This window comes from Macaca fascicularis, chromosome 4 (assembly GCF_037993035.2).
Source record: "Macaca fascicularis isolate 582-1 chromosome 4, T2T-MFA8v1.1".
Taxonomy (NCBI): Eukaryota; Metazoa; Chordata; class Mammalia; order Primates; family Cercopithecidae; genus Macaca; species Macaca fascicularis.
The window spans coordinates 135,160,421-135,174,828 of NC_088378.1; the positions used below are offsets into that span (position 1 = coordinate 135,160,421).

At 42.3% G+C, this 14,408-nt stretch overlaps 1 protein-coding gene across 13 annotated transcripts in view; it reads left to right on the top strand.

The window, feature by feature from the left end:
• STK38 (serine/threonine kinase 38) overlaps positions 1–14,408 on the top strand; it is a 55,389-nt gene that overhangs the window by 36,696 nt on the left and 4,285 nt on the right. For 10 of the 13 annotated variants that reach the window (XM_074038226.1, XM_074038224.1, XM_074038225.1 and 7 more), the window contains 4 exons: positions 5,038–5,140; positions 5,999–6,060; positions 12,631–12,748; positions 14,090–14,213. In XM_074038226.1, the coding sequence (XP_073894327.1) occupies positions 5,038–5,140; positions 5,999–6,060; positions 12,631–12,748; positions 14,090–14,213 (407 nt within the window). The remainder of the gene's footprint in view (positions 1–5,037; positions 5,141–5,998; positions 6,061–12,630; positions 12,749–14,089; positions 14,214–14,408) is intronic. The other 3 variants (XR_012433845.1, XR_012433844.1, XR_012433843.1) reach the window with 1 other exon arrangement.

The following is a 14,408-nucleotide window of genomic DNA, read 5'->3' on the forward strand; positions in this document are numbered from 1 at the left end:
AGCAATTCTGCCTCAGCCTCCCAAGTAGCTGGAATTACAGGCGTGCACCATCACGCCCAGTTAATTTTTGTATTTTTAGTAGAGACAGGGTTTCACACTGTTGGCCAGACTGGTCTTGAACTCCTGACCTCAGGTGATTCCCCGCCTTGGCCTCCCAAAGTGTTGGGATTACAGGTGTGAGCCACTATGTCCAGCCAAAAACAATTTTTCTTAGTCCTTTCTTAGAGTTGTCCAGGTAAGATATGTAATCATGAGAACTATAAACTTCCTTGGCTTGTAGAATAAGTTACTTGCAAATCTTCAAAAAAAGATACTGAGGCCAGGCATGGTGGCTCACTCCTGTAATCCCAGCTCTTTGGGAGGCCAAGGTGGGTGGATCATGAGGTCAGGAATTCAAGACCAGCGTGGCCAAGTTGGTGAAACCCCATCTCTACTAAAAATACAAAAAAATTAGCCAGACCTGATGGCGGGCACCTGTAATCCCAGCTACTCAGGAGGCTGAGGCAGAGAATTTCTTGAACCCGGGAGACAGAGTTTGCAGTGAGCCAAGATGGTGCCACTGCACTTCAGCCTGGGTGACAGAGCGAGACTCTGTCTCAAAAAGAAAAAGAAAAAAAAAAAAAAGATACTGAGTTAATAGGCTCGAAGCTGTCCCTGTTTGGCAGTTTACCTTGCTGTGTACATACGTACATACACACATCCAAACCTAATTGGATTTCTTTTAAAACAAAGCATAATAAAATTTGACCCATCTGAGAAGGGCTCCTATAGCCTTGTATCTTGGAAAATGTGTATGTTTAAGCCTGATAATGTCCTTGAGAAAGGTGATATTCTGGAAAGACCACAGACATTGAAGTCATTTGGGCTCAAATTTTGGCCGCACCACTTCTGATTGTGTAACCCTGAGCAAGGTAGATCTCTGAGCATCAGGATTCCCTCTTATGTTTTTTATTTCAACTCTCCATCTAGTTAAAATTTTGCCACCCCAAGAATACCTACTTTTTCCTTAGGGCTAGTTATGTGCCAGGTACTGTGTTAGGAGTCTTACATGCATTATTGCCCATTCCTGCCAGAAAGATATCTTTACTTTCATTTTCCAGATGAGATAAGATGGCAGGGTAAAATAATCCTGGTCTGGGAGGAAGAGCATGGGCTGATTTCTGATTTTGGTTCTGCCATTTTTTTTTTTTCCCTGAGACGGTGTCTTGCTCTGTTGCCCAGGCTGGAGTGCAGTGGCCGGATCTCAGCTCACTGCAAGCTCCGCCTCCCGGGTTTATGCCATTCTCCTGCCTCAGCCTCCTGAGTAGCTGGGACTACAGGCGCCCGCCACCATGCCCGGCTAATTTTTTTTGTATTTTTAGTAGAGACGGGGGTTTCACTGTGTTAGCAAGGATGGTCTCAATCTCCTGACCTCGTGATCTGCCCGTCTCGGCCTCCCAAAGTGCTGGGATTACAGGCATCAGCCACCGCGCCCGGCGGGTTCTGCCATTTTAACGGCAAGCCGTTTAACAGCTCTAAGTCTGTGATGTGTAGTTTAAGGGTTTTAAATGAGACAACACAATTAAAGCATCAATCAAGGTGCCTGACTCATAGAAGGTGTGAGTTTTCCTTTATGAAAATTATAAAGTTAGAGATTTATGATTGGAATACAGTATTGTGATGGCAGCGGTGGCCTGTCTGGAGCCTCTGCTGGGAAGATGCCAGCTGCAGTGGGGGAGGCACAGTCAGGGCTGTGTGCTCCATGGAGCTGGCAGGAGCAGGGAATAAGTGGGAGCCCTGCCCTCCCAGGCACAGCTGCAGCTGCCCAGCCACAGCTGCAGACCTGGGCATCCCTGCGCTCACAGGGTCCTGGGAAGCCTAGGACCCAGGTCCAAGGAAGCCCATGAGCTTGAAAGTGCCTGTTCCTGCTGCCTGACCTCTCTGTGCTCCTGGTGTCCACTCCAATTTCAGAGCAAAGTTGAGGCTGAGCCTGGGTTCTATTGAGACCTGATCAAGTGTGCGCACGCTTGGGGCGGTGCTGACGCACCAGCCCCCTGCAGCCTCAGCCCCCTCTGGACTTTGGGTGCCAAGAAGCAAGAGAGGGAGGCCAAACAGGGGAGGAGGGCAGTTGGGTGCAGGTCTGTAGATGCCCCTTTGCACCAACAGCCTGGGCACTGTGGACAAAATGGTTGATGGCCATAAGAGGCAGACAGGCTCCTGGGTGGAAGGGGGTGGGTCCCTGGTGAAGCCCCACCTTCAAGCCAGGGATGGCCTGAAGCCTGAGGGCCAAGCTGTCAGTTCGGGCTGGACTCTATGGCCCAGAGTAAGAACTTGTGGTGTTTTTTCCGGGCCTGCCTGTGACCGCCCATGGACCAATCAGCACACACTTTTTCTCTTTTGAAACCCATAAAAACCCTGGACTGAGACTCTGGCAGATGTCAGACAACCTGCTGCAGAAAGGTGCTGTCTGCTCCGGGTCTCCTAAGGGCTACAGACTTGATGGGTGCCGGGTCCAACCTGCAGACTGCGACCCCAGTGATGGATGAAAAAATGCACTCTGACACAGATACCCAGTGAAAGAGCGGGCTAGGGGACTGGGCTGCCTGCAGAAAGAGTTGTAGCAGCCTCGGCCCTGAAAAGCTGGTGCTGCAGGCAACTATTTAGTACAGATTTAATGACAAAGGCCTCAGTCAACACACTTGTGGGTAATTAACATGGTTGTCCCCCCCCCCCCAACCCCACCCCATCTCCGGAGAGAGCAGTCCTGCATTTCGATTATTAAAGGCCAGGTTCTGAGGCCTAAGTAAACTAACTTATCTAGATCAGTTTCTTTACATCCCCTTGTTATCTAACCTAAGCCTTTAGGCACCGGATAAGAGAATCTGAATGCCTTCAGCCAAATCCTTTTCTGAAGCTTTTGTAAAACTTCCTGGCCTTCTAAGAAGGTTTGCATCTTTCTACAATTTTTCCCACCACACTTACCGAATCCCTACAGATGGGATGAACTGCCTGTGTATGGGAGGTACCACTCTGGGTCTTTTCTGCACTGAGGCTGCACAGATGCCAGGACGACCTGCCAGCGGAAAGGAGCAACCCACTTGGGGTCTCTTGAGAGCTGTACTGTCACTCAATAAAGCTCCTCTTCACCTTGCTCACCCTCCAGTTGTCCGTATACCTCATTCTTCCTGAATGCGGGACAAAAACCTGGGACCCGCCAAATGGTGGGGCTGAAAGAGCTGTAACACGAACAGGGCTGAAATATGTCCCCTTGCTTGCCGTGTTGCAGGCAACAAGAAGGAGAGAAGCGCTGTGGCCCTTCTGGGAGCTCAGACCTAGGGGCTTCCTGAGCCAGGGCTGTGACACCCTCTTTAGGGCTCTGCAGTTTCTGGCATCTCCAAGCTTCCAGGTGCCACTACATTCCCCTCGTCCATATGCAGGTGCCCACTGCAGAAGCTGCTTGCAGTGCATCTCATCCAACTGCAGGCTTGCATGGAGCCAGCACCTGTGCTGGCGCCTGGAGCTGCCTGCTGTGCCTGGCTGTGTGCAGTGGCCGCCAGTGTGCCTGGCTGTATGCAGTAGCTGGACCCTGCACTCACACACTCCTTGCCTCTCTGCTTGTCTTGCCCTTGGCAGACCTGGGATCTGGGCTGGTAGCACAAGCCTGCCAGGCTGAGTGGGTGGAATGAGCCCAGCGGACCTGAGTAAAACTCGGGTAAAAGGCACCAGTGACCACAGAGGCTTCCAGCTAGAAGCCCAAGGATCTCGTGGGAGTAGCATTTATCAAGGACTATCCAATAATATTTATTCCCTTTGTCTTTGAAATAGTTTACTGCTGGAATTTATTCCAATGGAATAAGAGGAGAAAAAGCTATATGAACAATTTTGAAAAGATTTACTCTTCATTTAACAACGATTTATTAAGGTCATCCTGAATCATGCCCGGTTAGGTCTGGGAATATGGACTGTCAGAGGGCACCTGATAATCCATGTTGTATGAGAGCTAAGAATTGAAAATGAAATGCACATCCAGTATTAGGGGATGGTAAGGTAAACAATGAAGTGCCAAGTTAATTGAATATTATGGAGACCTTTAAAGTGGTAATTTTGGCCAGGTGTGGTACATGCCTATAATCTCAGAACTTTGGGAGGCTGGGATGGGAGGATCACTTGACCTCAGGAGTTTGAGACCAACCTGGGAAACATAGGGAAACCCTTTATCTCCAAAAAATAAAAAAAATTAGTCGGACGTGGTGGCACGCACCTGAGGTCTCAGCTACTCAGGAAGCTGAGATGGGAGGATCGCTTGAGCCTGGGAGGTCAAGACTGCGGGGAGCCATGATCACGTCACTATACTTCAGCTTGGGTGACACAGCAAGACCATGTCTCAAAAAAAAACTGAAGACCATATAGAAACAGAGAGGAATATTTGATTGAGTTAAAGAAGTAATAAAATTGTCTCTAGATGCTAAGGAGGGGTCAAGACCTGTGTTTAAAAATCAGTATTTGGATAAAACCAAAGATGATATGCAGAAATGAAAATAGCTTTATTAGTATAATAGGATTTGGGATTTTAAAAAAATTTTGGCCGGGCGCGGTGGCTCAAGCCTGTAATCCCAGCACTTTGGGAGGCCGAGACGGGCGGATCACGAGGTCAGGAGATCGAGACTATCCTGGCTAACACGGTGAAACCCCGTCTCTACTAAAAAATACAGAAAAACTAGCCGGGCGAGGTTGCGGGCGCCTGTAGTCCCAGCTACTCAGGAGGCTGAGGCAGGAGAATGGCGTAAACCCGGGAGGCGGAGCTTGCAGTGAGCTGAGATCTGGCCACTGCACCCCAGCCTGGGCGACAGAGCGAGACTCCGTCTCAAAAAAAAAAAAAAAAAAAAAAAAAAAAAAAAAAAAATTTTATCTGCAATTACATGATTTTTCCTATAATAAAAGAAGGAGCAGTGTACTGTGGCTGTAGAGCTGTAATGGATGCTGGAAGGAGTAGAAGGTAATGTTCTGTTCTACCTCCAAGAATACTCATCCATCTGTCACCTTGTTTCTTCCCCATAGGGCCATGTGAAACTTTCTGACTTTGGTCTTTGCACAGGACTGAAAAAAGCACATAGGACAGAATTTTATAGGAATCTGAACCACAGCCTCCCCAGTGATTTCAGTAAGTAGTAACAATTACGTTAGCCTTTTCATTCTAACTGGGCCTAGAAGAGCTGTTTCCCTTGTAACCAAATTATGCAGGACAGATAGGAGATTCTCACAGCATGAGTGTGTAGAGAATAAAAATACCTTCCCAGGTTTGCCTGTGATTTGTGTTGTCTGGTGAGGCAAGATGAATGAATGGTACCAAATGTGTGAAGACAGAGGTTGAAAGGGGTCTTCTTTAGAGGTCTACTGGGAAGGTCACTGGGGATGAGTATGGGACAGGCAACCAGAAGTAGTAGAGGAAAAACTCCTGGGAACAGCTCTGGGCTAGGTTTATCCTGGGTGCTTCTTTCCTTCATGACAGAAAGAAGTTTATCCTTATGACAGTCACTTCCACTTGAACACTATGATATCATTGACAACTGTGTGGTAAAATTACATTTCATCCTAGAAAAGCTTATGTCAAATCATGTATTATAAATTCAGATGTCCCTGATCATATAAGTTACTACTACTTGGAAAATTGATGGTAATTTTGAGAAATTGTGACTGTTGTAGGTCTACGTTAGGACCTCGGTTCTAGTTGAGACTGAATTCCCTGTAATTCTGATTAAGTCCTGTATCCTCTGTGGCCACTTGATCCACATGGGAGTACCTTTTACAACCCTGTGTGAGTCTTTTAAGTTAATGCTTTACAGCCTCTGATTTGGGCTTACTGTAAACTTACTAGGATACGTGTCATCTGGAGCTTTTGATGTATGAGTAGAAAGAAAGCAAGACTTTAGGGTTTCATATGACTTGAAAGAGCCTACTAAAAAAAGTAGTAAACAGTTTGGTCTGAACTTTGACCGCAGCTTGTATTCTCTACTTTCAGCTTTCCAGAACATGAATTCCAAAAGGAAAGCAGAAACCTGGAAAAGAAATAGACGTCAGCTAGTAAGTAATATCTGTGGCTTCTGAAATGCTACAAACGAAGTATGTATAAGTTCTAAAGATTTGCACATAAAATTGCATTTGACAGGTATTTGCAATGTGTCCCTTGCTTTTAAGATTACCTAAAGAGAGTGCTGTTGTTAGGTTGATAGGACCCAAAGGAATCTTTTGAAGGAGGACAGGTAATATTAGGTTGTTTTCATTGTGACATTTTCCGTGGGTGACCTCATTCTGACCTTTTAGCTTGGTAACAATACCTTTCCTTCCTGGCCCACCTTTTCTTTATTTTTGTAGTGGTAAGGGGGTTGTATTTAAGTTGGAGACCTCTCAAAACTAAGTACAAATACCTACCTAGAGTTTTCAGGCATCAGTTCTCAAACTTCTTAAAAATTTTGATCCACTTGGGCAAGGGCAAATCAAGACTCCTCAATTCATTTGCCTCACACTTTCTGACTTTGTGATGTGAAAAAGAACCTACTTATAAAGATTGGAGAGAAATATAAGGGGAATGCTTATTTATATGCATTTGATTTTGTGCCCATGTAAAATTATGTCCTACAGGCTGAAAATAAGAAACATTGTGTTTACCTTGATAGTATGTTGGAAGTACAAATTTACCAGTGAAATATTGCTGTCTAGGCAGAATTTATTTTTTAGCAATAGCTGATTAATTGGTTCTTGTTTGAAGTACAGTGTACATGTTCTGGTGTCCAGTTACTGGAGTTATTGGCCAGATAATAGAAATGTGTATCACTATATTCTTAAGCTTTGCAAGAAACCCATAGCAAATGAAACTGATGATGGGTAAAGCCAAACTAACATTTGGTCATTGGAAAGCAGAATAGCAGCAATGGAAAACTGACTAACTTGGAATGATGGTCATGCAAATGTGTTGTCTAGAAATGGCAGCACTTCTGTTTGTCCACATATATGGTAGTAACTTGGCAAGTTTACCAAATACTGTGTTTCAGTTAGAATTCCTAGTGCAATACTGATTTATAGTTCTCTAGAGTACCTTTAATAACACTCTTAGTAAGTCACTAATAGGTGGATGTCAGTTACATGTGAAAATGGAAACCTATGGGATGGTTTAAGAAAGAGTCAAAGGAAAGTTGTGCATTCGTTTTGATTTATTTGAAGCCCACCCATCAGTGGGGCCTCAGACAACATTTACTTGGGAAATCTTCAGTTTAGGACAGTTAGTTACAAAACAGTCTCCCTTCCTTGGGAACTCTGCTACTCTTTAAACTTCTGAATTCTGTATGTGGTTGAAAAATATTTTATGTATCTTGTTGAGGATTAGGGAATGTCAGGAACAAATTTGGTCAGGTGCTTCTATTATGTCTCTCCACAGAGAAGTAGTTTTTAACCTTGGCTGCACAACAGAATCACTTGGGGAACTTCAGAACATGTTGATGTCCAGGTTCCACCCACAGAGATTATGATTCAGTTGGTCTGGGATATACTCTGGGTATCGTATCTGATTTTTAAAAGACTGATTCTACTGTGCAGTGAATGTTGAGAACTTCCACAAAGAGGTTATGTCTTAAATAATAGCTCCTGCATTGTTGGGCAACTAATACTTACCTATTTTTTGGAAACAGAAGGTGAGGAATCTGTGATTTCTGTTCTTTTCTTTTCTTTCTTTCTTTCTTTTTTTTTTTTTTTTCAAGCAGGCCAGCATTTAACCTTTGGCTCCTGTACTAACAAGTATTTTGGGGATAAGGCTTAAGTGTCTTGAATTGTCCCTTATATTCCAAGACAAGCTTTGTGCTCTTGATGTGTACCCAAGGGTCTTGTCATGATTAGAGGAACCATTTCTGTAGTTCTATAAGGAAAGCAGTTTCACAATTTTCGTGTTTGCAGTTAAATGTCATTTAATAGTTAAAAACATTTTTGAAAATCTCAATAAACTTAAGGCCCTGATGCTGTGATTAAGGTTCTTGCCTTTTTATACTACATGCAGTAGAAATGGGAAAGTGTAAATTAAGGTCATCCTCATATTATCTCTTTTCATAACTTGAAGAAAATGAAGCCACCTCTCAGTCTTCTAAATGTTAATTAACTGTGTTACTTTGACCTTTTCTAAGTGATCCCGTTCAGGTAGTACCAAGCTGAAGATAGATATTCGTTAATACTTAATATAAATTTACTGCTCTAGGTTAAGCCTAACATATGTAATTCCTACCCAGCCTATTACTTTTTAGTCCATTGGGAATCACTAAAAAAAGTAGAGGCTTTAGCTTCATTCCTTGGCTGCTTAAATAATATTGTAATGTTTTAAATTGTTATGTGGTCCTATATAACATTAGGCCCTAGTACCTGATTAATATGAGTCAGCTTTAAGTTAATCGCAGATATGAAAGATAATAGACACATAGGCATCCGATCTTGGTCAGTTTATTTTTTTAGGGTAGGATTTACAGAAGTGATTAGGAAATTAAATTGCTTTATTTCTCTTAAAACCCTGACACAAAATCATAAGGTTAGAACACATTTGGTTGAAATGACTGTTAACAACCGACGGAGCTATTCCAGATTGCAGCTTTCATTGACACTTGAAATACCCAGACAAGAAAAGGAAAAACTGGAGTACAGATTTATGAGGTTGGAGTTGGAAGACACCCTGGTGTGGAAAACTACAAAGGTTTGGGAAGGGGGCAGTCCTTAGATTGGAAAGGACACACCTGGTACAGACAGTGTGGTAAAAAGTGTGGTAAAATACGAGTGAGCTCCTACGGCAGACTCTAGTTTCTGGAATAAGAGCAATACTTTTACCTTGACAGGTGTGAGCCTGCTGTTTGCTATATTTTATAACTCTTAAGAGTTTTTCTTTTTAATGCATTGGTAGCTTGAAGGAGTTCTTTTCCTCTGGCAGTAGACCTCTGGTTTTATCATGGAAATCTTTGAACAAGTAAGATCTGCTTAGATTTACATTCATCTTTGGTAGAGTAAACCTCGTCTCTAAATTAAAGGGTATTTGTATTCTTACCTTTATGATTAGAATGAAAATTCTTGGAGAGGGCCTAATCCACGTTTCAGTCTTTAAAGCTTAAAGACAAAAGACAACACTGGTATTTGTGTTATTTAATATCTGCATTTAAATATATATTATACATATATATACACACACATGCATACACTTAGCTATATGGAAAAAATGGATCCCTACCGTACAGTATATGCAAGTCAACTCTAGATGAGAAATTAAACTTTAAAAATTTTTAAAGAAAATACAGGGCAGTATCTTTATGACCTCAGAGTAAAGAAGGATTTCTTAAATAAGGTGCAAGAAGTACAGCTCATAGAGGAAAAAGTTGGTTTATTTTATTACTTTAAGGAAAAAAAACCTTCTGTATATCAAAAGACACAAAGAAATGAAAAGACAAGCCACACGGTACAGCTACTTTGGAATTACCTTTCAGAGTTCGTGTGTACACCCTACAGCGCTGCAATTCTACCCCTAGTCATAAGCCCTGGAGAAATTGCACATGTGAACCGGGAGACATGCAGAAGAATGTTTATTGCATTTTCATAATAGCAAAAGACTGGGAATAACCCAGTGTCCATCCACAGGAAAATAGTTACATTCTGGAATAGAATATTTTGCAGCAGTAAAAATAATTGAACTACAGCTACGTGTGACAGCGTGAATCAATTTTAGAAACATAAAGTTGAGAGGAAGAATCTAATAACAGAAGACTGTATATAGAATGGTACCATTTTAATAAAGCTCAAAAATAAAATCTCATTTAGAGAGATACCTGGCAAAATTCTTTTTAAAAGCTAAGGAGTGACAAAACATGAAATTCGGCATAGTGGTTAAGAGAAGCAGGAGAGACGGGGAGGAGTACATGTTTAGCTTAATATTGTTATTACTTGGTTCTTCAGTTGAACTCATGGGTATTCATTTTCATGATTATGCATTATAATTTGATAATGTATGTAATTAACACATGTATATATGTGACATATTTTGGTAACAAATACTACTTCATTAAAAAAAAATCACAATAAAAATAACAAGCCTCATTCTGGGAGAAGATATTTGCAGTATACAAATATCTTAAACAGATTAATGTCCTGAATTCATACAGAATTCCTATGAATCAATAAGAAAAAGACAACACAACTTAAGCAAATACTAATGGACAAAGGATCTGAACAGGAATTCATAGTAAAAACCTGGATGGCTAATTAAAATACGAGTGTGCTCAGCCCTACTTGAGATAAAGTAAATGCAAATTAAAACAAGATCCCAGCCATGCTGGCACATCCCTAGAGTCCCAGCTACTCAGAAGGCTGAGGCAGGAGAATCCCTTGAGGCCAGGATTTCAAGGCTACAGTGAGCTGTGATCATACCACTGCACTCCAGCCTGGGTGACAGAGCAAGATCCCATCGCTTAAAAAGAAAAAAAGGTCCCATTTCATATTCATCAGATTGGTAAAAATAAAAATTAAAAATCTGACAAAGCCAAGTCTTGGTGAGATGTGGAGCACCAGAAGCTAATCCCCACCAGGATTGGTTTAAATAGGGACTAACTACTTTGGAGGACTTGGAAGATACTTCAAGTTTAGATGCTTATAACCCAAGGCTCAGCAATATTCTAGTTTATACTCTAGAGAAATGCTTGCACAGTGCCCAAGAAGGTATTACAAGAATGTTTATTCAGGTGTTACTTGTCATAGTGAAATACTGGAAGCAATGTAACTGTCCATTACAGAAGAACGGATAAAAACTATTGTGATTAATTTATATAACAGTATAGCATACAGCAGAGAAGTGAGTGAACTAGAGTGAATTACGTGAATAAATCTCAAAACTAATGTTAAGACAAACAGGGCCGGGTGCGGCAGCTCATGCCTGTAATCCCAGCACTTTGGGAGGCGGAGGCGGGTGGATCACTTGAGGTCAGGAGTTCGTGACCAGCCTGGCCAAAGTGGTGAAACCCTGTCTCTACTAAAAATACAAAAAATTAGCCAGGTGTGGTTCATCTCAAAAAAAAAAAAAGACATGATCTGAGACAAATATGGCAAATTACTAATCTCTTTAATACGAGTAATGGGTCTGTATTGTCTGTTCCTTTTTTGTATATGTTTGTAATATTTCATAATACATGTTTTAAAAAACAATACAACTGTAATTTAAAAATTTATATAATATATAATATTTAAAGCACCTAGATCAGCGCCTTACACATGGTAAGCCCTCAGATGTTAAGTACATTAGGAGGCTTTGATTGTACTTTCTCCTCTTATTTTGCAGTCCTGGTATGTTAGAGTAGAATACTGGGATGCAGAAAATGTTTCTCTTGGTCGAGTATGGTGGCTCACACCTATAATCCCAGCACTTTGGGAGGCTGAGGTGGGAAGATCACTTGAGCCTAGGAGTCTGGGCAAGATGGCAAAACCCCATCTCTGCAAAAAAATTTAAAAATTAGCCAGGTGTGGTGGCATGCACCTATGGTCGTAGCTGCTCTGGTGGCTGACATGGGAAGATCTCTTGAGCCTAGGAGTTTGAGGTGAACTATCATTGTGCCACTGCACTCCAGCCTGGGCTACAAAGGGAGACCCCCGTCTCTTAGAAAAAGAGAACAGTTATCCAAGAACTATGTACAAAAACAATTACGTTTGGTAAATAGGTATTTATAAATGTTAACTTATAGGATATAACTTTAGCTTTTGATCATAAAGCTTCCCTTTATGATTGTGTCAAATCAAAGAATGTGTATCATAGAAAGAGGGATGGTTTGGAGTAAGATATTATAATTTCTATCTTTTTTTTTTTTTTTTTTTTTTTGAGACAGAGTCTCACTCTGTCACCAGGCTGGAGTGCAGTGGCATGATCTCGGCTCACTGCAACTTCTGCCTCCTGGGTTCAAGCGATTCTCCTGCCTCAGCCTTTTGAGAAGCTGGTACTACAGGTGCACCCCACCATGCCCAGCTAATTTTTGTATTTTTAGTAGAGACTGGGTTTCACCATGTTGGCCAGGATGGTCTCGATCTCTTGACCTCATGATCCACCCACCTTTCAGCCTCTCAAAATGCTGGGATTACAGGCGTGAGCCACTGCTCGCAGCCAGATACTTAATCTCTAATCTGGGCTGTACCACCTGACTAGTTCTAGGGTCTTGGGCAAAGCCATTTTGAGCATCAAATTGTATCTGCAAAGTTAGGCTAATAAGGTCCTCCTTGGAAAAGTTTTGTCGGGATTAAATGAACTCATGTATATGAAATTTTATATATATGTATATATAACTCATGTTATATATAAAGTACAGAGCCTGGTACTTAATGGGTGCTCAGTGAATTGTAATACTAGTTATTATGACAGAGATGCCTTCGCCGTAGTGACTGATAGTTAAGAAGGGTCTCCCACCTCATTAACAAAGCTTTCTTGTTCATTTTGGAAAGTGCTTTGGCAAATCAAGCTTGCCGTTAAGCTACTGGGCAGTCCCGCGTATTCAGCTTGGGGGTAGCTTCTGGTGGTATTCATAGCCTTTGGTTTCTAGAACAGAACTCTGGGCACCTCCTGCCTGGCTGGGCCTCCCTGATGTGTGGTCCATGTTTCAGGCCTTCTCCACAGTAGGCACTCCTGACTACATTGCTCCTGAGGTGTTCATGCAGACCGGGTACAACAAGCTCTGTGATTGGTGGTCGCTTGGGGTGATCATGTATGAGATGCTCATCGGTAAGTTGCATGGTTTCAGAGGACTTTTTCTGTGCATCCGTGACAGACTTCTACATTGATATCAGCCTCTGTTTCAACTGGCAGTGATCTAAGTGATTTCCCCACTTGTCTTTCAAAGTGAATTGTTTTAGACAGATGACAACTCTTTCAGTAAGATGTATCCCACTCCATTCTTAGGCTTACTGGCATCCTGCAATTGCTTTGTTGATCATTTTTTATGTTTTTCTTTCTCTTATACCTTCATCTTCTCCATCTAGAAGCTCTTTCAGTCACTAGCACTTATTAACATCTGTTGTATGCAGAGCATTTTAACTGGGCATTGCCTCACTTTTCTAATATGCTGCCCCCTTCCTCTGTCAAAGCCTTCAAATCATGGGACCCTGTGGCCTCTCTCCCTCTTATTGTATTGGTGTATCTCTGTGTTTATGGGACGCATCTGTGGGGGTGGTCATGTGCCAGCGAGCAAGTATACCCTTGTTGGTTCCGAGTGAGTCTATCTGGCTGCTTTGGCTTCAGGAACATGGGAACAATGCCTTTGGAGGTGGGCGTATACCATCTGGAGGGAAGATGGGGTGATACGGTGTGTGCGTGTTTGTCTTCTTGCCTGTAGTTCTCAAAAAGACGCATGGTGGTCCTTTTTAAATCTATGCTTTTTTCTTATTCACGTTATTTGGTACTTTACCCATATAAGGGTATTTATGGAATGATACTGTTTCATCCTTTCATTTCTTCTTTGGGCATGGTGATTCCCACACCTGCAATTCTATTTATGTCCTCCTTTCTTTTCCCAGCTCTACCTATTAGCTGACTTCCTAGTGGTACCAGAAGCATGATTTCACTTTGGGTCTGGGAGTTTGGGGGAAAATGAAAAATAGGTTTAGATATTTTCTGGGATAAGTGGAAATCCTGTCTATGTCATGGAGGGATGGCCATACAGAGTAATCCAGTAGTCATTAAAGACATACAGAATCGGGCCGGGCACAGTGGCTTATGCCTGTAATCCCAGCACTTTGGGAGGTTGAGGCGGTAGGATCGCTTAAACCCAGGAGTTCAAAACAAGCCTGGTCAATATAGCGAGACTCTGTCTTTACAAAAGAAAAATAAAAAATCAGCTGGGTGTGGTGGTGCTCTTCTGTAGTCCCACCTACTGGGGAGGCTGAGGCAGGAATTCAAGGCTGCAGTGAACCATGATTGCACCACTACACTCAGCCTAGGTAACAGAGTGAGACCCTGTCTCAAAAAAAAAAAAAAAAAGACATATAGAATTGTATTAAGGAGAGTAATCTTGGTCAGATTCAAAGTTCTGGAGTGTAAAAGCTCCGAAGTTCCTTTTTATTACAGGCTACCCACCTTTCTGTTCGGAGACCCCTCAAGAGACATACAAGAAGGTGATGAACTGGAAAGAAACTTTGACTTTTCCTCCGGAAGTTCCCATCTCTGAGAAGGCCAAGGATCTAATTTTGAGGTATTAGAGAACATCCCTCCACCTTCTTTCTCAGCTTTTTCATATGAATAATTCCATTTTTTTTAAACTGTTATTATCTCCTGAATCTGCTTTCTGTTTCCTCCTCTTCCTCTCTTTAAACAAATAAAAAGGCTGTGTGTGGTGGCTCACACCTATAATCCCAGCATTTTGGGAGGCTGAGGCAGGGGGATCACT